General features: G+C 44.3%; 1 protein-coding gene across 6 annotated transcripts in view; it reads right to left on the bottom strand.

Moving 5' to 3' along the window:
- MEI4 (meiotic double-stranded break formation protein 4) overlaps positions 1-24,291 on the bottom strand; it is a 330,746-nt gene that overhangs the window by 213,818 nt on the left and 92,637 nt on the right. For 2 of the 6 annotated variants that reach the window (XM_056565916.1, XM_056565917.1), the window contains 2 exons: positions 22,790-22,905; positions 18,858-19,098 (listed from right to left, as the gene is read on the bottom strand). In XM_056565916.1, the coding sequence (XP_056421891.1) occupies positions 18,858-19,089 (232 nt within the window). In that variant the 5' untranslated portion in view covers positions 19,090-19,098; positions 22,790-22,905. Of the gene's footprint in view, positions 1-18,857; positions 19,099-22,789; positions 23,050-24,291 lie in introns of those variants that run through there. The other 4 variants (XM_056565918.1, XM_056565919.1, XM_056565921.1 and 1 more) reach the window with 3 other exon arrangements.

The raw sequence follows: 24,291 nt of genomic DNA, 5'->3' as shown, positions 1-24,291 counted from the left end.
AGGGCTCCAAAGTGAGAGCGCCATGCGCATTTGAGGCCTACATTAGGGATTTGCATAGGGGTGGACATAGGGGTATTCTACACCAGTGATTCTCAAACAGGGTGCCTCCAGCTGTTGCTAAACTCCCAGCATGCTTGGACAGTCAATGGCTGTCCGGAAATGCTGGGAGTTTTTGTTTTGCAACAGCTGGAGGCTCCGTTTTGGAAACACTGCTGTAGGATACGTTTTTCATTTTTATTGGGGGGGGGAAGGGGTGGTGGGGGGGGGGGGGATAGTGTACGTGTGTATATGTAGTGTTTTACTCTTTATTTTATGTTAGTGTAGTGTTTTTAGGTTACATTCACACTGACGGCGGATTACACTGAGTCTCCCGCTAGGAGTTTGAGCTGCGGCTGCTGCAGCTCAAACTTGAAGCAGGGAACTCACTGTAATCCGCCGCCAGTGTGAATGTAACCTGTACATTCACATGGGAGGGGGGGGGGGGCAAAACTACAACTCCCAGCATGCACTGACAGAATGTGCATGCTGGGAGTTGTAGTTTTGCAACAGCTGGAGGCACACTGGTTGGAAAATACTGAGTTAGGTAATAGAACCTATTACCTAACTCGGTATTTCCCAACCAGTGTGCCTCCAGCTGTTGCAGAACTACAACTCTCAGCATGTACTGATTGCCAAAGGGAATGCTGGGAGATGTAGTTATGCAACAGCTGGAGGCACGCAAGTACTGTTTGCTGTTCCTGAATGCTGGGAGTTATAGTTTTGCAAGATTTAGAGGGGTTCAAGCTGGAGATCACTGACAGTGGTCTCTAAACTGTGGCCCTCCAGATGTTGCAAAACTACAAATCTCAGCATGCTAAGACAGCAAACTGCTGTCTGGGCATGCTGGGAGTTGTAGTTTTGTAATATCTGGAGGGCTGCAGTTTAGAGACCACTGTCAGTGATCTCCAGCCTGAACCCTTCTAAATCTTGCAAAACTACAACTCCCAGCATGCCAACACAGCAAACAGCTGTCAAGGCATGGTGGGAGTTGTAGTTTTGCAACATCTGGAGGGCGACAGTTTAGAGACCACTCTCTAAACAGTCGCCCTGCAGATGTTGCTAGGCAACAGACTCCCGGACACGCGGCGTCATACTCACCTCCACCGCCGCCGTGATCACAGCCGCCGCCGGGTAAGTGACCGCCGCTGCCGCCGCTATTACACGGTTCCCCCCGCTGTGCCCGGACACCGATGGGTGGGCATAGCGGGGGGGAACCGAACTTTAACCCCCCCGCCCCCAGTCTGCTATTGGTCGGTCGCTCGGCCGATCAATAGCAGGGATAGGAGGGGTGGCAACCCTGCCACCTCACTCCTATCTCTTCAAGGGGGATCGAGGGTGTCTTGGACACCCTCGATCCCCCTTATTTTATCGCGGAGCCGCCGTTGATGGGCAGGGGGAGAGCGCTCCCCCCGCAAACACCGTAGATGCCGTGATCAGAACTGATCACGGCATCTATGGTGTTAATGCTGCCGGGACCGGCGCGATCGCGGCCCCGGCAGCTGCGGTGGGACTCCGGCTGTGATTGACAGTTGAGTCCCACCCGCGATCTCCTGCGCTGCCCGCGGCAGAGCAGGAGATCGCTTGGACGTATGCATACGTCCATTTGCGCGAACGTGTAATTCGCCTGGACGTATGCATACGTCCAATAGCGGGAAGGGGTTAAACTAAAAAACTTCAATAAAAATAATCGGATAAAAAAAAACATCTCAAGTGGGATCTATGTGATATAGCCCTCCGCAATCTTCTATATGCAGCCCTGTCTCTCCCCTGGAGTGGTGTGTCACGATCCCAGCCCGAAGCAGGGGTCATCACGCCCCTCCATATATCTCTATGGGAGAGCCATTCGGTTATCTTCAGCTCTCCCATAGAGATATATGGAGGGGAAGTGGCAGACCTCACTTCAGGCCGGGGTTGTGACGCGTGGCTCCAGGGGAGAAGCCCGTATAATAGTCCTTTAACCCCTTAAAAACAAGACCTATTTAAGCCTTAATGACCAAGACCTGAGTGGCAGAGCATGGGAACTGACCTTAAGACCACCTGCCCCCGATCTGCAATTGGTCGGTCAGACCTGACAGACCATTCACAGGAATAGAAGGGGTGGCATCCCTGCCACTTCACTCCTATCATTCAGGGTTTCAGACAGCACCAATCAAGCTTATTTTCTAGGCTATCAGGTCACCAGAGACCAGATTGGCCTGGAAAAAACATGGATTCGCCAGTCAAAATTTACTGGCCAACCACGACGATCGCTGTTGGGGGGGTCCTCAGGAAGCGATGTGCCGGGATGGCCCATTCCAATCACCACCCGGTATGCGGCAGTGACCGGGTGCACCTAATGTGGGGGAACTACTGTATACTGCACCTAATGTGGGGGAACTACTGTATACTGCACCTAATGTGGGGGAACTACTGTATACTGCACCTAATGTGGGGGAACTACTGTATACTGCACCTAATGTGGGGGAACTACTGTATACTGCACCTAATGTGTGGGGAACTACTGTATACTGCACCTAATGTGGGGGAACTCCTGTATACTGCACCTAATGTGGGGAACTACTGTATACTGCACCTAATGTGGGGAACTACTGTATACTGCACCTAATGTGGGGGACTGTACTGCACCTAATGTGGGGATCTATACTGCACCTAATGTGGGGAACCATACTGCACCTAATGTGGGGGAACTATACTGCAACTAATGTGGGGGGACTACTGTATACTGCACCTAATGTGGGGGAACTACTGCATACTGCACCTAATGTGGGGGAACTACTGCATACTGCACCAAATGTGGGGAATTATACAGCACCTAATGTGGGGGGACTACTCTATACTGCACCTAATGTGGGGGGACTACGGTATACTGCACCTCATGTGGGGGGACTACTGTATACTGCACCTAATGTGGTGGAACTACTGTATACTGCACCTAATGTGGGGACTACTGTATACTGCACCTAATGTGGAGGAACTACTGTATACTGCACCTTATGTGGGGAACTACTGTATACTGCACCTAATGTGGGGAACTACTGTATAATGCACCTAATGTGGGGGAACTATACTGCACTTAATGTGGGGAACTATACTGCACCTAATGTGGGGAACCATACTGCACCTAATGTGGAGAACTATATTGCACCTAATGTGGAGAACTATACTACACCTAATGTGAAGAGCTATACTGCACCTAATGTGGGGGACTACTGTATACTGCACCTAATGTGGGAAACTATACTGCACCTAAAGTGGGGAACTATACTGCAACTTATGTGGGGGGGGGACTATACTGCACCTAATGTGGGGGAACTATACTGCACCTAATGTGGGGGAACTATACTGCACCTAATGTGGGGGAACTATACTGCACCTAATGTGGGGGAACTATATTGCACCTAATGTGGGGGAACTATACTGCACCTAATGTGGGGGAACTATACTGCACCTTATGTGGGGGAGCTATACTGCCAACCTAATGTGGGGGAGCTATACTGCCAACCTAATGTGGGGGAGCTATACTGCCAACCTAATGTGGGGGAGCTATACAAAAATATAAAATTGTACTATTCTGATCCCTATAACTCTTATTTTTCTGTATATAGGGATGTATGAGGGTAATTTTTTTGTGCTCTGATTTGTAGTTTTTATCGGTACCATTTTTGATGGGACTTTTCAATAGCTTTTTAGATATGTTTTTATAGTATTTGAAGTGACCAAAAATTTTCAAATCTGGTTAGTGCACTACTACGACTTTTGGGGCCCCACTTTTGATTTTTCCTAGGGCCACGCTAAGCCTAAAACTGGCCCTGCCCTCAACATACGATGGATTCAAGCAAGGATGGTTCATTTTTAATGAATTACCATCATATGTTGAGGGATCACTGTAATATATATTTGTGTTAAGGGCTTCACACTTGTGCTCATGATTACAGCAATACATACGTACCTGTATGGAAAAACATTACACTAAACCTAACGGTCAGATTTGAGCCCAATGACCGTGATGGAGGGCACACCTTTAGTGGGCATACCCTGTAATGGATAAATTGAAAAAAAGAGGGAGGGTTGGGAGGGGTCCGCAAAACATCACGTACGCCCCTCCCATAGGAGATACTCCCGCCCCTCACACAAATACAGCCATAAATAGGCTTTAAACATATTTTTATATATATTATATATATATATATATATATATATATACATACATACATACATACACACACATTAAATGTTTATATTTTTTAAGACTTCGGGGAAGATTTATCAAAACCTGTATAGAAGAAGAGTGGTGCAGTTATCCGTAGCAACCAAATTGCTTCTTACATTTAAAAAAATAAATAAATAAATACCTCTGAAAGGAGAAAATCGGACCAGTCTGCACCATTTTTCTTCTATATAGGTTTTAATAAATCTCCCCTATCGTATTTAATTGGGGAAAGGTGTATGTTTTTTTTTTTTTTGTTTTTTTTAAATAGTTTCTACCCTGACTCCCAAAGTGCTCATGGCACCAATGATCCATTGCCAGCTGCAGCCTAGTATAGGATAGTAAATCCCTCCAAAAAGGCCATGCTCAGAAAAAGAACACTGTGTGGTAAAGTAGAGGTCCATAAGTCAAGCCCTACTAGCCTTATTGCCTCAGTTTGGTATTGTAGCTCGACTGACTTCACTTGAATGCAGCTAAAAGCAATATCAATCCTTGGACAAGAGCGGCAGACCTCTATTAAATCTGATACAACCCTTTAACTTATATTTAATAAGACGTCCTCTGTTTTTCCAGTTTCATTTGATTACGGTCTTTAATGTCACCTACCGATAAAGCAGTTTATTATTGATGAAAGAAGAATACAGTATTCCTGGTTATTGTATCATCTCACTGCTACAACAACCATAAAGAATTCATTCTCCCTGCCTGTGCTTGTATTGCCTTAGTAATTCTTTATTTTTCTGGCTTGTGTGTTATTTGTTTTTTTTTGTTGTCATTTTTAGATGTGATCAGGTAAACAGTGATCATAACACATGCTTACAAATGCAATGCATGCCAATACAAGACATCCCTGGGTCAACAAACGGGCAGAGCACAAATGAAAGACGAGAGTTTAGACATTTACATTCAGTACACAAAAAGGAAATTTAAAAGCTTTTAGTATAAAAGAAAAATTAAAAACATTATAAAGAACGTGTCATTACATTTTATTTCTGAACATGTAGAAATTATAAATAAAAAATATTTATGTGAACCAGTCCTCAAAAGCACAGGGGAGAGAAAAAGGAAAAGACTAGTGGAGATGGGATCCAAGAAATGGTCTTTATTATATAAAAAGGATATATATGACCAATCGCCTAGCAGGGCCCTTGCTAAAGGCGAATGGAATATACTGGGTAAAAAATAGATATAATAAAAAATACAGAATATAGTAGGATTAAAATGAGATAAATATGATGGGTAAGTAGCACCAAAGAAAATTCATTAATTAAATATCTGCTGCATATATCAGGAGAAAACGTTCTCAGTCCATATAATTCATAGGGATATTTCAATGGAAAATCCACAAGAAATGTCCAGAATGAAAAGTCACAATTAGTTTGGGTGTGTCCGGAGTAACGATATATGGTAGTGAGTGTAGCGACAATAGCTACAATAGGAAATTCATGGACAGGTAATGCAGACAATGTGGCAAACACTGTCAGCGATGAAGATGTCAAGTCTCGGTGCACAGCACCACTCACCCTCCTTTGGAGTCCTCAGGTCCGGGCTGGCACGGCTGAGTCCGGCACTCTGGATATCAATGCCCGCCTGGATGGTATACTGGGTGAATGGCTGAATCTCCGGGGGTCCGAGTGTCCTGGGCTGGCACGGGAGGCGTCCGGCCTTGGGGAGGATGATGTCCAGGAGTAACTCTGCCGACCGGGGCTGTGAGAGGATGCAGGTAACAGGTGGTGCGGATTGCACGTATGAATAAGGTGCTAACAGCGCGCATGCAGCAGTGGTCCCGGAATCGTGGGCATCCAGCTGTTGCAATTGGAATATGGCAGATACAGTCTATTTGAAGTGATATACACTTATGGATAAGGTGCAGATAATGGGCTATTATCTGCACCTTATCCATAAGTGTATATCACTTCAAATAGACTGTATCTGCCATATTCCAATTGCAACAGCTGGATGCCCACGATTCCGGGACCACTGCTGCATGCGCGCTGTTAGCACCTTATTCATACGTGCAATCCGCACCACCTGTTACCTGCATCCTCTCACAGCCCCGGTCGGCAGAGTTACTCCTGGACATCATCCTCCCCAAGGCCGGACGCCTCCCGTGCCAGCCCAGGACACTCGGACCCCCGGAGATTCAGCCATTCACCCAGTATACCATCCAGGCGGGCATTGATATCCAGAGTGCCGGACTCAGCCGTGCCAGCCCGGACCTGAGGACTCTAAAGGAGGGTGAGTGGTGCTGTGCACCGAGACTTGACATCTTCATCGCTGACAGTGTTTGCCACATTGTCTGCATTACCTGTCCATGAATTTCCTATTGTAGCTATTGTCGCTACACTCACTACCATATATCGTTACTCCGGACACACCCAAACTAATTGTGACTTTTCATTCTGGACATTTCTTGTGGATTTTCCATTGAAATATTCCTATGAATTATATGGACTGAGAACGTTTTCTCCTGATATATGCAGCAGATATTTAATTAATGAATTTTCTTTGGTGCTACTTACCCATCATATTTATCTCATTTTAATCCTACTATATTCTGTATTTTTTATTATATCTATTTTTTACCCAGTATATTCCATTCGCCTTTAGCAAGGGCCCTGCTAGGCGATTGGTCATATATATCCTTTTTATATAATAAAGACCATTTCTTGGATCCCATCTCCACTAGTCTTTTCCTTTTTCTCTCCCCTGTGCTTTTGAGGACTGGTTCACATAAATATTTTTTAATTATAATTTCTACATATTACATTAGGCCTTTTGGGTGAAGGCAACACCTTTAACCTCAAGCACATTATTTCTTTTATCCTAAGTGAGCTACACATATTTTACATTTCTTATTTCTGAACATGTCCTCTAGGGAATGACTACATTCTAAAATCATAACCTTTAACGTTCAAAGTTCAGTGATCACCTATTTCTTTAACCCCTTAAGGACCCAGCCATTTTACACCTTAGGACCAGAGCATTTTTTGCACATCTGACCACTGTCACTTTAAACATTAAAGGAGTAGTCCAGTGGTGACTCAGTGGTGAGCAACTTATCCCCTATCCTAAGGATAGGGGATAAGTTGCAGATCGCGGGGGGTCCGACCGCTGGGGCCCCCTGCGATCTCCTGTACGGAGCCCCGACAGCCCGCGGGAAGGGGGCGTGTCGACCTCCGCACGAGGCGGCGGCCGACACGCCCCCCTCAATACAACTCTATGGCAGAGCCGAAGCGCTGCCTTCGGCAATCTCCGGCTCTGCCATTGAGATGTATTGAGGGGGCGTGTCGGCCGCCGCTTCGTGCGGGGGTCGACACCCGCTATCTGGGCAGAGAGTCGGGGCCCCGTACAGAGAGATCGCAGGGGGCCCCAGCGGTCGGACCCCCCGCGATCTCACTTATCCCCTATCCTTAGAAAAGGGGATAAGTTTTTCACCACTGGACTACCCCTTTAATAACTCTGGAATGCTTTTAGTTATCATTCTGATTCCGAGATTGTTTTTTTCGTGACATATTCTACTTTAACATAGTGGTAAAATTTTGTGGTAATTTGCGTCCTTTCTTGGTGAAAAATCCCAAAATTTCATAAAAAATTTGAAAATTTTGCATTTTTCTAACTCTGAAGCTCTCTGCTTGTAAGGAAAAAGGATATTCCAAATAAACTTTTTTTTGATTCACATATACAATATGTCTACTTTATGTTTGCCTCATAAAATTTATGTGTTTTTACTTTTGGAATACACCAGAGGGCTTCAAAGTTCAGCAGCAATTTTCCAATTTTTCACAAAATTTTCAAACTCATTATTTTGCAGGGACCAGTTCAGGTTTGAAGTGGATTTGAAGGGTCTTCATATTAGAAATACCCCACAAATGACCCCATTATAAAAACTGCACCCCCCAAAGTATTCAAAATGACATTCAGTCAGAGTTTAAACCCTTTAGGTGTTTCACAGGAATAGCAGCAAAGTGAAGGAGAAAATTCACAATCTTCATTTTTTACACTCGCATGTTCTTGTAGACCCATTTTTTGAATTTTTACAAGGGATAAAAGGAGAAAATGTATACTTATATTTGTAGCCCAATTTCTCTCGAGTAAGCACATACCTCATATGTCTATGTAAAGTGTTTAGCGGGTGCAGTAGAGGGCTCAGAAGCGAAGGAGCGACAAGGGGATTTTGGAGAGTACGTTTTTCTGAAATGGTTTTTGGGGGGCATGTCACATTTAGGAAGCCCCTATGGTGCCAGAACAGCAAAAAAAAAATAAAAAACACATGCCATACCATTTTGGAAACTAGACCCCTTGAGGAACGTAACAAGGAATTAAGTGAGCCTTAATACCCCACAGGGGTTTCATGACTTTTGCATATGTAAAAAACTATTTTTTTTTTCACTATAATGTGTGTTTCCCCTTAAATGTCACATTTTTGCAAGGGTTAATAGCAGAAAAGACCCCCTCCCCAAATTTGTAACCCCATCTCTTATGAGTATGGAGGTACCCCATAAATTGACCTAAAGTGCACTACGGGAGAACTACAATGCTCAGAAGAGAAGGAGTAATATTTGGCTTTTTGAGAGCAAATTTTGCTAGGGGGGCATGTCGCATTTAGGAAGCCCCTATGGTGCCAGGACAGCAAAGAAAAAACCACATGGCTTACCATTTTGGAAACTAGACCCCTTGAGGAACGTAACAAGGAATTAAGTGAGCCTTAATACCCTACAGGGGTTTCACAACTTTTGCATATGTAAAAAAAAAAATTTTTATTTTTACTAAAATGTGTGTTTCCCCCCAAATCTCACATTTTTGCAAGGATTAATAGCAGAAAAGACATCCCAAAATTTGTAACCCCATCTCTTCAGTGCACTACGGGCGAACTACAATGCTCAGAAGAGAGTCACATTTGCAAACTTTGCTGAAATGGGGGGGACATGTCGCATTTAGGAAGCCCCTATGGTGCCAGGACAGCAAAAAAAAAAAAAACACATGTCATACCATTTTGGAAACTAGACCCCTTGAGGAACGTAACAAGGGGTAAAGTAAGCCTTAATGCCCCACAGGGGTTTCACGACTTTTGCATATGTAAAAAAAAAAAAAAAATTCACTAAAATGTGGGTTTTCTCCAAAATTTTTAATTTTTACAAGGGTTAATAGCAGAAAATACCCCCCAAAATTAGTAAATACATTTCTTTGGAATAAGGATATACCTTAATTTTTGATGATTTTCGCTCCGCGGGTGCACACCAGGTCTTGGAGTGGGAGGTCAGTGAGGGGCCTTGAGCTTATTATAGCAGCCAGGATGTGGGACCCCCCAAGGAGCGTTAATGGGGGGGGATCACTGAGCCCTGAAATAGGGGAACACTATGGGGGACAACGGGCCGTAACTGGGGTAGACAGGTGGGATACAGAGGCCCGTAATATGGGGTACAGTGGGCCAGAAAACTATAAATTATAAAATAATAAAACAGGACGTGTTCCCAGAATGATGACCCAGAGCATAGCCAAAACTAAAAAAAAATATGCCCGCCCCAAACCCTATGCTCTGAATCATCATTCTGGGAATGTGATGTGTGTGGCCGACCCTAACCTATTGCCTCAAATGCGCACCCACTCAGGTGGAGAGAGAGCGCTGCGCATTTGAGGCAACATAAAAAAGGCCCCGATGATAGTGACTCAGTGACCTATGACCCATTTTTGAAAAAACACCCCCAGAGGTCTTATCAGTTTTTTTTTTTTTTTTTCGTTTTTTTGGGGCAATTTAGTGATTTATGGGGGTTATATTTTGGAATGTACTCCTGACTTGGTACATTGGTCAAATTATGGAAAATTCAAATGAAAACGGAAAATTTAGTGCTCCATGGAAGTGTGATACTCCCTGAAGCAGCCTATGCAGAGGCCCGGATTATCTGGGCAAGTGTCACACTGATACCTGGTGTCCTTCCGCATCCCCTTCCTGTAACACACACTGCATTTTTTCTGGGATCGCCCCTTCCTTCCAGTGGGGGGGGATGTCACCTGGAAAGTATTGGCCTGGGACGATCCTGGCACATATAACTCCAGACCCTTGGGAAGTCCGGCCTGATCTTTCCCGGTCAGCAAAGATCAGGAACCTTAGGACTTCTTCTTGTTACTGGAGGAATGTCCCTGTGTTGCCAGCATACTGGGATAGCACAAAAGCGTTGTACATGGCAACCTGTACCAAGTAGACAGCAACTTTTTTGTACCATGCCCGTGTTTTCCGCATGGCGTTATATGGCTTGAGGACTTGATCTGAGAGATCAACTCCCCCCATATACCGATTGTAGTCCAGAATACAATCGGGCTTGAGGACCGGTCCCACGGTACCTCGCACAGGGACAGGGGTGCTGCCGTTCCCATGAATAGTGGTGAGTATAAGGACATCCCTCTTATCCTTATACTTCACCAATAACAGGTTATCATGGGTCAGGGCACGGGACTCACCCTTGGGGATAGGCATCTTAACAAAATTTAGAGGGAGGCCTATATGGTTCTTCCGCACGGTCCCACAAGCAGACGTGGATCTGGCGCAAAGGGATTTGAACAGAGGTATAAAAGTTATCCACGTACACTTGGAAACCCTTATCCAGCAATGGGTGCACATTTTTTATTTAAAAAAAAAGCTGCGGCCAAAAATAAAAAGGGGGATGGCGCACGCAGCTCCCTGAAACCCTAATAGGACCTGGGGTCAGGGATCAGACCCAAATAGGACCCTGGGTAATTTTTTTTTTAACTTTTTTTTTTTTACTTTTATTTAACTTTTTTACCTATTAAACTCCTACCTGTCCTTGCAATACGCTGTCCCTATTCTAAGGCTCCTGAGGGGGCTCCGGAGCTCCGAGGGGGGGATCCACGGCTTCTTCTCACTGCTGCACCCGCTGACTGAACGAAGAGAGCGGGTGCAGCAGCGGGAAGGGACCGTTAACCCCAATAGCAGCGTTGCTGGGTAGGAGACAGTATTGTCACCGCTCCCCAGCAACGGCAGGTGATTGGCGGTGTACTGTACCGATCACCATTTATTTCCAGGTCATCGGGTTACAAGTGACCCGAATCGCCGAAGATCGCTTGCGTGATTTCGCAATCGATCTCCGGCGATTGCCGACATGCGGGGGTCCGGGGACCCCCCTTGGCATTTGCACGGCATGCCTGCTGAAGGATTTCAGCAGGAATGCCGTTCTGATGTCTGCTTGGCGCGCGGCAGAGACTGGAGAAACACCAGGACGTCCGGGGACGTCCTTGGTCCTTAAAGCCCAGGGTGCAGGGACGTCCCCGGACGTCCTGTGTCCTTAAGGGGTTAAAAATCTTTATTGCAGTTGAAGATTTGTTTGTCTTATACAGAGATCCAAATCCTCAGCAAAGGCATATACAATATCATGGTGGCTAGCTGCAACCGCTACAAGAGGGAGCAAGAGAGCTTACAGCAAGCTATTTCATTATATAGTTGAATGTATAACTGTATGCAGTTAGCTCCTGAGCTGCCTCTAGTGGTGGCAGCAGGCAGTCACAACTTGAAGGTTATGTTCGCACACAGTATTCTGGGCCATTTTTTGACCTATAAAATGTCAGTTTTACAGCTCAGAAAATGTCCCCCAAAAGCAGCCCTTTTTAATTACTTACTCTATTGAACTTAAAAAAGGAAAAAAAAAAAAGGTAATACAGCGCTCAACATACTATGGTAATTTGTTCCAAAGGAACCATCGTTTGTTGAAACCATCGTATGTTGAGGGATCCGCGCAATGTTAAATATAGGAAGGTATACACACATGTTGAAATTATCGTATGTCGGGGCCATCATAGGTCGGGGGGGGTCACTGTATACCGCCAGTAAAATTCTCATGGCTATGCCCTTTTAACCATTTTTCGCCCCAAAACATCCTTTTTTTTTTTGCACATTTTTGGGCAGTTTTTGTCCCAAAAGTAACCAGTTTGTGAACTGCATAAAAGCATGGACTGTAGAAAAAAATGGATTAAAAAAAGTTTGATAAAAAAAAAATCTTTAAAAAAAAATGCATAAAACGGCTGAGAAAAACTCATTGCAAAAACCATTTGCAAAACAATTACCTTTTTGGGGCTGAATATATGAACCAATATTGTGAGTGTGCACATAGCCTCAGAGTGAGTGGCAATAAAGTGTAATACTTTCCTAATAAATATTGAGAGCTATAGAAATGCAAAATATTTTAAGTAATAGTCTGAAAACTGATCAGCAAAAATGGTAAGTTATTTAGGACCATGTGCCCTGGATGTAGAACACACAATCCTGAGCTGTTTTGGGTTTGCTAAAATGGGCAAAAATTGTTTTGCAACTACCTTAAAGTTAGATTTTGGTGTGGACTTTGATCTGGTTTTTCATGTGGTGTTTTTGTTTTAAAGTAACCATTTATTGGTGGGACCTTCCATGCAGATCCCCCATTAAAATTAAAGAGGGATGTTTGTTTAGGTAAAAATGTGCAGTTTTTGATGAGCATTTTGCCAAGGTAAATGGGACCTGTTACTAGTTTCAAGCTGCCCAAACTACGGCATGAAACGCTGACCGCTTAATGAACGGCTGAACTGCTTCAGAGTCAGGATTTTAGCAGCTCTAGATCAACTATGCCTGTTACAACTATTACTATAGGAAGCTGTTGTTCCCTGTAAGCCATTAAGCAGTGTCCATTTAAAGTAAGCACTTGAATACTAGTGTGGTAAAACCAAAATTTTACTTTATTTTGCGGTTAATATAATTAAAGTGATACCAAATGTATGTATTTTATGTTATGTATGTTATGTTTTTACATTTGAAAAATAAGAAACTAATGTTTTGTAAGAACTGTTAAAGTGCCCTGACACCAAAGAGTCAAGATGCAGTCCTCCTGTATAGAGGTGGGCAGCCCAGCTTGCAGAATGATGTATCTTGCCTGCTCTGCACTGAGGTGATTTAAGCAGCCTGAACATCGAGCAGAGTACAGAGCAGACTGAATGCAATTCTTCCTCCTCGCTTTCTCTGTGTGCCCTTCAGCCTCTGGGTTGTTCCTGTATTGCGAGGTACATGTAAAGAGCCAGTGTAAGACATTACATGTACTTGTGGCACAACAGTATACCTTTTTGTCGATATGTCAACGTATATCCTATAAGTATGGCTCGAACATAATGTGAATAAGGCCTGACTGTCGCCACTAGATGGGTGCATTACCTAACAGGGACTGGGGGGGGGGGGGGGGGAATCAGAAGGAGGAGAGGAGGAGAAAGTTATAATAAAATATTTACCCCCTTCTACCCCAGATCGTCAAGGAAGGAGGTACTAACCAAGACTAGTGACATTAACCCCATCATGTTCTTAGACTACCAGGGAAGGTTTAGTTACTATCAAATAGGTTTTAGATAACAGAACATAGGAAAAATGTGTGTTCTATAAGTAGGTGTGTCCTACAGTCTGAAAAATATGGTTTAATAAATGTGGAGAGACAAGAAATAATGAAATTGCAATTATTGTTGATGATAGGGTTGTCAGCCACATTTAGCTCCTAAGTCACTAGTTGAGGGCTACTTTGTGGATTTGCTGCTAATATCTGCATGTCAGACACTATAGAAACCTTTAGAGGTCTTGTAGAGTCCATACCTTGATCAGAGTATTTTTGGTGGCACAAAAGGGACCTACACAATATTAGGAAAGTGGTTTAACCCTTGGTGCTACAGACAGTTTTGGCCTTCTAGTTATCCATCAACATAGCCGTATGAAAGTTGTGCAAGTTTTTAGCTTTCACTGTGTGATATAAATGGCACATTAGGCTATTTGCACACCATATCTGCCATATGCATATAGCATTTTTCATGATTAAGATATACACCAAAATTGGGAATCCTCCACTTATGATAACCATGGTTAATACAAATTATAAATCTTATTTTATTTTTCCATTATATGTATATATTGGATGTTCATACTTCTTTGGGTATTCTTTTGTATTATTCTTAAATGCATTTTAATTAACCAATTTTTTTGGGTAGTATGATTTATTTGTGTTTATCATCATGTCTTTTTCCCTATACAATTATGTAATCATGTGATTTCATTATGATTATGATATGTCTAACTGTCTGGTATTTATGTATGCTGAAGTGTACTGCTGATGCATTCTCTATATGTACCACTAGATGGCATAATATGTCTCTTCATCTGCAGTGAACTCTGGTGTTCCCCTGTGTGTGCGCGTGCGCCACCCTGGTCCTGTGTGGCGTCCCCGATGGTCGCGTCTCTCGCACGATCTTGGTCACCTGACTTGTCATGTGCTCGGGATCGCTGACTCAATCTTCCGGGACGCCGGGCGGGTTTCGGGGGCGGCGTTCATGCGCCGCAATACACAGGTGAATGGAGATACATATGAGGTAGGCAGATACTTGTTTTTAATTGGTGCAATATTGATATATATAGAAGGGGAACTGAGGGTAGCGTCACTCCCGGACGAAGGCTGTAACATGCCGAAACGCGCGTTGGGGTGACGCTGCCCCGGACCCTGCTGACTGTTTGCTGCTATTCTTATTACCGTACTGAATACCTTGACATAGGTTGGTATATACTTTGTTCAGCACTTTATGCGCTGTTGCACATTGGTTTGTACTTATCCCCCCCATACCTAATTGTGTGTGTGGAGGGTGGGGGGGATTATCATATCCCTATCCAGGCCATATTCAGTGCAATAGATCCATCATTAATAGTTTTTACCTCCCTTTTAAGCCTTTACTGTGGTGTACTTTTTATCATATGTCAGCAGAGGTTTCGGTGCAGTGTTCTAGTGTTCCCATGTTTTGTGATTCCTCCTTATAATCATGTATTTATCATTTACTATTTAATAAAGATTATGATTCACCTATGAAGGACTCCATTTTCTATTTTTGGGTTTTTATGTGATTTAGGAGTCTAGATTACTTTATGTTACAGGGGGTTGTTCCCATAATGGCTAGTGTTTAGGTGTTCTTAGCCTTCACTATCTTCCCTCCCCCTAATAAGTGTTGTGTTTATCTAATAATGTGAATAAGGCCTGTCGCCACTAGATGGGTGCATTACCTAACAGGGACAGGGGGGGGGGATCAGAAGGAGGAGGAGGAGAAAGTTATAATAAAATATTTACCCCCTTCTACCCCAGAGCGTCAAGGAAGGAGGTACTAACCAAGACTAGTGACATTAATCCCATCATATTCTTAGACTACCAGGGAAGGTTTAGTTACTATCAAATAGGTTTTAGATAACAGAACATAGGAAAAATGTGTGTTCTATAAGTAGGTGTGTCCTACAGTCTGAAAAATATGGTTTAATAAATGTGGAGAGACAAGAAATAATGAAATTGCAATTACTGTTGATGATAGGGTTGTCAGCCACATTTAGCTCCTAAGTCACTAGTTGAGGGCTACTTTGTGGATTTGCTGCTAATATCTGCATGTCAGACACTATAGAAACCTTTAGAGGTCTTGTAGAGTCCATACCTTGATCAGAGTATTTTTGGTGGCACAAAAGGGACCTACTCAATATTAGGAAAGTGGTTTAACCCTTGGTGCTACAGACAGTTTTGGCCTTTGAAGTTATCCTTCATCATAGCCATATGAAAGTTGTGCAAGTTTTTAGCTTTCACTGTGTGATATAAATGGCACATTAGGCTATTTGCACACCATATCTGCCATATGCATTGGGAAACCTCTTCACACCATGCTGCCTCAATGGTCTCATCCATGCTATTGACATCAACTTTCTTTTTTCCCCCAACAAACAGACAACCCAGGGAACCTGTCAGTTAGATTATGTTGCTCTTTCTTAGGGCAGCACAACATAGGGGCAGCTATGCCGTTTCCAGTGGTCTGCCGCTTACACCATGTTGTAGTGTAGATAAGAGAACTTACACCCAAAGACCAGAAAAGAGTTAAATGCTGCAGCTTAATTGACTTACTTCTCACTATCACTACATTAGGAGAAATCTGTCAGTCACCAGGTGGGCAGGGATAGCAACAGCAATGTCATCTCTAGCCGCATGTTGTCAGCCTTAGGGTGTAAGTTCTCTTAACCTATACTACATTCCGGCATCAGGAAATCAAAGTTGAAACCAGCATATCTGTCCCTATGTTATTCTAGTCTCAGTGAGGGTCTTAACTTGAAGGGGTAGTCCAGCAAAAAAACAACTCATCCCCTATCCTCCGGAGAGGATATAAGTGTCTGATCTGATAAGTGTCTCTCTGGCACTCCTATAGAAATAAATGTAGCGTGTGACGTCTGTAGCATGCGCCAGCGTGCCGGGCCGGAGATTGCAAGGGTCACAGTGGTCCGAATCCCTGCAGTCAGACACTTATCCCCTATCCAGAGGATAGGAGAGAAGTTGTTTTTCACCGAACTACCTTCAACTGACAAGCTCCTTTCCCCCGCCAAAATAATAATAGTAATAATTATAAGCACCCCAGGTAAAATTTTGTGTTAATGTGCATGAAGAAGCCAAGGAAAGATGGAAAAATCTCCAAAATACATAAAATTACAGATTAGACATAATTATAATATGTCAACAAAAGTTAGATTTTATTTCTATCATTTACACTTTTCAAAATAACAGAAAACAAAAAAACATGGTGTCTGCAAAAGTTTGGGCACCCTGCAGAGTTAATATCTTGTACTGCCCCCTTTGGCAAGTATCACAGCTTGTAAATGCATTTAGTAGCCAGCCAATTCTTGTTTGAGGTATCTTTGCCCATTCTTCCTTGAGATTTCTGGGCGGTCTGTCACGAACTGCTCTTTTAAGGTCTATCCATAGATTTTCAATTATGTTGAGGTCAGGAGATTGCGAAGGCCATGGCAAAACCTTCAGTTTAAGCCTCTTGATGTCATCCCCCGTGGATTTCGAGGTGTGTTTAGGATCATTATCCATTTGTAGAAGCCATCCTCTCTTTAATTTCAGCTTTTTCACAGATGGCATCAAGTTAGCATCCAAAATTTGCTAAAATGTTATTGAATCCATTTTTCCTTCTACTCGTGAGATGTTCCCTGTGCCACTGGCTGCAATACAATACACCCCCATGCTTAACAGTTGGACAGAGGTTCTTTTCATTAAATTCTGTTGCCCTTCTTCTCCAAGCGTACCTTTGCTCATTCTGGCCAAAAATTTAAATTTTAACCTCATCGGTCCACAGAACTTGTTTCCAAAATGCATCAGGCTTGTCTATATGTTCATTTGCAAAGTTCAAACGCTGATTTTTGTGGTGAGGACATAGAAGAGCTTTTCTTCTGATGACTCTTCCATGAAGACCATATTTGTACAAGTATCTCTTATAGTGGAATAGTGTACCACAACTCCAGTGTCTGCCAGATCTTTCTGGAGGGATTGTGCAGTCAAACACAGGTTTTGAATAGTTTTTCTCGCAATCCTGCTAGCTGTTCTGTCTGATATTTTTCTTGGTCTTCCAGATCTTGCTTTAACTTCCACTGTTCTTGATGACTGCCATTTCTTAATTACCCATGGTGCTGATTGTTGGGGCAAGGTCAGATGAGTCTGGGCATTTAAAACCTTTGAGATTGACATCACCTGGTCTTCCCAGATGATGATTGAGAACAATCCATGACACTGGCGGGTCTCGGCTTTGCAAAGGGGGCAGTGCATGCTATAAATTCTGCAGGGTGCCCAAACTTTTGCAGACGCCATTTTTTTGTTTTCTGTTATTTTGAAAGTGTAAATGATTGTTACGCCGAGCGCTTCGGGTCCCTGCTCCTCCCCGGAGCGCTCACGGCGTTCCTCTCTCTGCAGCGCCCCGGTCAGACCCGCTGAGCGGGAGCGTTGCACTGACACTGCCGGCGGGGATGTGATTCGCATAGCGGGATGCGCCCGCTCGCGAATTGCATCCCAAGTCACTCACCTGTCCCGGTCCCCGGCTGTCTCGTCTTGGCACGCGCGGCTCCGCTCCTTAGGGCGCGCACGCGCCAGCTCTCTAAGATTTAAAGGGCCAGTGCACCAATGATTGGTGCCTGGCCCAATCAGTCTAATTAGCCTCCACCTGCTCCCTGTCTATTTAACCTCACTTCCCCTTCACTTCCTTGCCGGATCTTGTTGCCTTTGTGCCAGAGAAAGCGTTACAGTGTTTGCCTTACCAGTGTACCTGACCTCTTGCTATCGACTACGAACCTTGCCGCCTGCCCCGACCTTCTGCTACGTCTGACCTTGCCTCTGCCTAGTCCTTCTGTCCCACGCCTTCTGAGCAGTCAGCGAGGTTGAGCTGTTGCCGGTGGATACGACCTGGTTGCTACCGCCGCAGCAAGACCATCCCGCTTTATGGTGGGCTCTGGTGAATACCAGTAGCACCCCTAGAACCGGTCCACCAACACGGTCCACGCCAATCCCTCGCTGACACAGAGGATCCACATCCAGCCTGCCGAATCCTAACAATGATGGAAATAAAATCTAACTTTTGTTTACATATTATAAGAATGTCTAATCTGTAATTTGATGCCTTTTGGAGATTTTTCCATCTTTCCTTGGCTTCTTTATGCACATTAATACACATTTTTACCTGGGGTGCCCAAACTTTTGATCCCCACTGTATATTATATGAATAAACTAGATACTTATGTCAATACTATTTAAAAAGTTACCATTTTCTAATATAGGGGTGTTGTGAATCTTGTGTAAAAGTAGTTCTTGTTGCAAATGTAGAACTTCGGCTTCAAGTGCAGTCACCTTCGCCTTCCACACCTCCTGATCAGACACTCTTTTAGCCAGTTCTTCAGTGTACTGCCTGCTACTCTTTCCTTCTGGTTTATTTCTAATAATGGCTATAGCCAAAGCCAATTTTGCTGTCATCTGAAGACAATTTGGCACATCCATGATACATTCCTAAAAAGAAAACATGAGTTATTTATTACAAACTATGAAAAATGTGGAGCTCACTACAAAAAACACGAGGTTAACTGTGATCCTCTCACCCAAAGAGAGATAGTAAATTAACAAAAGAAAAACAGCCAACAGTCCTCAGTGTCCTACCCAAAAGATTGAGTGCATGATGGAAATATGAATCAATGGATATAAAATTTAATAACACCAAATATCAAATACAATTACATCAAATCCAAAAAATATAAAAATAAAAGTAAATAAAAATAAAATACAGTAAAATATTCCACAGAGCCCTTGCGGTTATTGTGATATCCAGACTGTTTAATTAGCCTATGTTAACTATCTCTGTTGCTACAAAACAGAATGTCTCTTAAAGGGGTACTCCACTGGAAAACATTTTCTTTTAAATCAACTGGTGCCAGAAAGTTAAACAGATGTGCAAATTACTTCTATAAAAAAAAATCCCAATCCTTCCTGTACTTTTCAGCTGCTGTATAATACACAGGAAGTTCTTTTCTTTTTGAATTACCTTTCTGCCTGACCACAAGTGCTCCATGCTGACACCTGTCCACATCAGGAACTGTCCAGAGCAAAAGAGGTTTGTTGTGGGGATTTGCTCCTGCTCTGGACAGTTCCTGACATGGACAGAGGTGTCAGCAGAGAGCACTTGTGGTCAGGCACGAAGGAAATTCAAAAAGAAAAGAACTTCCTATTTTACAGCAGCTGATAAGTACTGGAAGGATTAAGATTTTTTAATAGAAGTAATTTACAAATCTGTTTAACTTTCTGGCACCAGTAAAATTAAAAGAAAATGGCCGACATTTATCATTGTCTTTAGACAGTTTTTTGTGTCTAGAAATGGCGCAAAAAAGGAGCAAGCAGGGTTTATTTGTGCCTTTTTTGCGCCTTTTGGTTAACACATTTCTGCTGATTTTGAGTTGCAATCCACTGATTTGGGCAATACACATGATATGGAAGGGTTTTATCAACTGCGCCTTTTTGTGTCCATCATCTTATGTAAAAACTGTACTATATACTAATGTCATTGGGAAGATTTGACTTTTAATGGGGGCCTTGGGTACTAACCCCGTAAAGAATAACTCCGGCAAAAGTAACCTTACCCCTTATCCACAGAATAGGGGATACGTACTGTATTTATCGGCGTATAACATGCACTTTTAAAACTTTAATTTAAGGCAAAAGCCTGCCTGCATGTTATACGCCGATACATCTTCTGGTCACTGATTTAAATGGAGTATTAGCAGCACGGCCACTTTAAATCAGTGACCAGCAGCGTCTCCTACCTCATCATTCCCCCTTTTCCCTGCTTTTCATAGTTTTTTTTTATTTTCCTTACCTGGCTGTGCTTCGGCAGGCCAGGTCAGGCGGGGGGGGGGGGGGGTCTTGCGGGCTGTGTGGTCAGTGAAGCAGATGAGTGACGTCCTCTCCTGGCTTCTCTTATTACATCAGTCTGTCAGGCAGTGAGGGGCCCTTCTTATTACATCAGTCTGTCAGGCATGAGGGGCCCTTCTTATTACATCAGTCTGTCAGGCAGTGAGGGGCCCTTCTTATTACATCAGTCTGTCAGGCAGTGAGGGGCCCTTCTTATTACATCAGTCTGTCAGGCAGTGAGGGGCCCTTCTTATTACATCAGTCTGTCAGGCAGTGAGGGGCCCTTCTTATTACATCAGTCTGTCAGGCAGTGAGGGGCCCTTCTTATTACATCAGTCTGTCAGGCAGTGAGGGGCCCTTCTTATTACATCAGTCTGTCAGGCAGTGAGGGGCCCTTCTTATTACATCAGTCTGTCAGGCAGTGAGGGGCCCTTCTTATTACATCAGTCTGTCAGGCATGAGGGGCCCTTCTTATTACATCAGTCTGTCAGGCAGTGAGGGGCCCTTCTTATTACATCAGTCTGTCAGGCATGAGGGGCCCTTCTTATTACATTAGCCTGTCAGGCAGTGAGGGGCCCTTCTTATTACATCAGTCTGTCAGGCAGTGAGGGGCCCTTCTTATTACATCAGTCTGTCAGGCAGTGAGGGGCCCTTCTTATTACATCAGTCTGTCAGGCATGAGGGGCCCTTCTTATTACATCAGTCTGTCAGGCAGTGAGGGGCCCTTCTTATTACATCAGTCTGTCAGGCATGAGGGGCCCTTCTTATTACATCAGTCTGTCAGGCAGCGAGGGGCCCTTCTTATTACATCAGTCTGTCAGGCAGTGAGGGGCCCTTCTTATTACATCAGTCTGTCAGGCAGTGAGGGGCCCTTCTTATTACATCAGTCTGTCAGGCAGTGAGGGGCCCTTCTTATTACATCAGTCTGTCAGGCAGCGAGGGGCCCTTCTTATTACATCAGTCTGTCAGGCAGCGAGGGGCCCTTCTTATTACATCAGTCTATCAGGCAGTGAGGGGCCCTTCTTATTACATCAGTCTGTCAGGCAGTGAGGGGCCCTTCTTATACTATCAGTCTGTCAGGCAGTGAGGGGCCCTTCTTATTACATCAGCCTGTCAGGCAGTGAGGGGCCCTTCTTATACTATCAGTCTGTCAGGCAGTGAGGGGCCCTTCTTATTACATCAGTCTGTCAGGCAGTGAGGGGATATATTGTCAGGCAGTGAGGGGCCATATATATTTATATCAGTCTGTCAGGCAGTGAGGGGCCCTTCTTATTACATCAGTCTGTCAGGCAGTGAGGGGCCCTTCTTATTACATCAGTCTGTCAGGCATGAGGGGCCCTTCTTATTACATCAGTCTGTCAGGCAGTGAGGGGCCCTTCTTATTACATCAGTCTGTCAGGCATGAGGGGCCCTTCTTATTACATTAGCCTGTCAGGCAGTGAGGGGCCCTTCTTATTACATCAGTCTGTCAGGCATGAGGGGCCCTTCTTATTACATCAGTCTGTCAGGCAGCGAGGGGCCCTTCTTATTACATCAGTCTGTCAGGCAGTGAGGGGCCCTTCTTATTACATCAGTCTGTCAGGCAGTGAGGGGCCCTTCTTATTACATCAGTCTGTCAGGCAGTGAGGGGCCCTTCTTATTACATCAGTCTGTCAGGCAGCGAGGGGCCCTTCTTATTACATCAGTCTGTCAGGCAGCGAGGGGCCCTTCTTATTACATCAGTCTGTCAGGCAGTGAGGGGCCCTTCTTATTACATCAGTCTGTCAGGCAGTGAGGGGCCCTTCTTATACTATCAGTCTGTCAGGCAGTGAGGGGCCCTTCTTATTACATCAGCCTGTCAGGCAGTGAGGGGCCCTTCTTATACTATCAGTCTGTCAGGCAGGGAGGGGCCCTTCTTATTACATCAGTCTGTCAGGCAGTGAGGGGATATATTGTCAGGCAGTGAGGGGCCATATATATTTATATCAGTCTGTCAGGCAGTGAGGGGCCCTTCTTATTACATCAGTCTGTCAGGCAGTGAGGGGCTATATTGTCAGGCAGTGAGGGGCTATATTGTCAGGCAGTGAGGGGCTATATTGTCAGGCAGTGAGTGGCCCTATATATATATATATATATATATATATATATATATATATATATCAGTCTGTCAGGCAGTGAGGGGCTATATTGTCAGGCAGTGAGGGGCCCTCCTTCTATAAATCCCCAGTTCTGGTTCTCCATCTTCTGTGTGGTTCCTCCCAGCAGCAGTGATGCAGACACATGGAGCGATCCCCACAGCCCTGGTGACCTCCACACTTACCTCACACTGATCTCTACTTGTGCACCTGCTGCTCCTGCAGTTGTACCTTCAGCTTGGTGGAGCGATCCATGTGCATCACAGGGGTAGGCTGCAGAGTGATTAGTTTTCTTTTTATACTGTAATAAGAAAAAATGACTGCAGCACATAGGCAAAAGCATCTGTTATCTGTAGTAAACGTATTTTACTTGGTAAATGTCCCTGACAAGATAACAGGTAGTCATTATTATCTCCCCACCATTGGTTCAGACCATAGAACAGTAAAGTAAATAGAGGAGCTGGGAGATCACATGACGAGGGTTGGACCCTCCAGTGCAGATGTAGCAGAGACTGTGAAGAGTTCAGTCACCATGGATGATAAGTGAACATGCAGCACATGTTAGTCGAGATTTATTGCGACACAGGGGACATTGTAATCAAAGTCATGCAGATGACAACATTCAGAATCCAGACACTTTTCCTTATGTCATTTAATTGTTGGGATAAGGAGCCTCCTGCCCCATAGTCCTGCACTCACTTAGGGTGTGTTCACACTACATAATTCCGTGCAGTGAACTTTAACATCAGTGTGAAAGGGTCTTCTGCCGGACTCATCCATACTGAACAATTTCAGCTGAAATTGTCCAGCACAAAGAATGAACATGTTCATTCTTTGAGCGGCATTTCCGCGAGCTCTGCATAGCTGTCAGTGGTGGTGCGGTGCCACGCGGTCCTACCTCGAAGAATTTTAACAGTGGCTGCCAGACTGAATCTGTGCTTGCAGAATTCCACAAGCGGAGATTCAGCGAGTATTACTCAGTGTGAACACACCTTAAGGGTACGTTCACACGTGCAGATTTTTTTGTGGGTTTCCCGCTACGTATTTGAAAGGGGGCGGGCTCTTCTTGGCTGTCCGCAGCAGATTTTCCACGGCGGAATTTACAATGCGGAAAATCCGCTGCAAGCACCATTGAAGTCAGTAGGGACTGCGGCTGATTTTCCGCAACGTAAATTCCGCCGCGGAAAATCTGCTGCAGACAGCCAAGAAGAGCCCGCCCCCTTTCAAATACGCAGCGGGAAACCGGCAAAAAAATCCAGGTACATTCACACTGCGGAATTGTAGCTGAATCTCTGCTTGTGGAATTCAGTGAGCGGAGATTCAGCCTGGTGGCGGTGGTAGGACAGTGCGGCACTGCGCCGTCACCATTGACAGCTATGCAGTGCTCGCGGACTTCCGCGCAAAGAATGAACATGTTCTTTCTTTGCCCGGAACAATTTCAGCGGCGGAATTCCACATAATGGACCCATTCACACAGATGCTAATGTTCACTGTGCGGAATTTTACTCGCGGAATTCTGCTCACGGAATTCCGTGGGGATTCCACAGTGTGAACATACCCTTAGAGTGTGTTCACACTTAGGCTAAGTTTCTACTTATTTTTTTTTTTTTGTAAAAACGCCAATTCTGCCGCATGGTGTTTTTTTGGCAAAAAAAAACGCTGCGGCCAGATGTTAGCTGTAAATCAA

This window comes from Hyla sarda, chromosome 3, assembly GCF_029499605.1.
Source record: "Hyla sarda isolate aHylSar1 chromosome 3, aHylSar1.hap1, whole genome shotgun sequence".
NCBI lineage: Eukaryota > Metazoa > Chordata > Amphibia > Anura > Hylidae > Hyla > Hyla sarda.
This window is presented reverse-complemented; position numbering and strand designations above follow the sequence as displayed.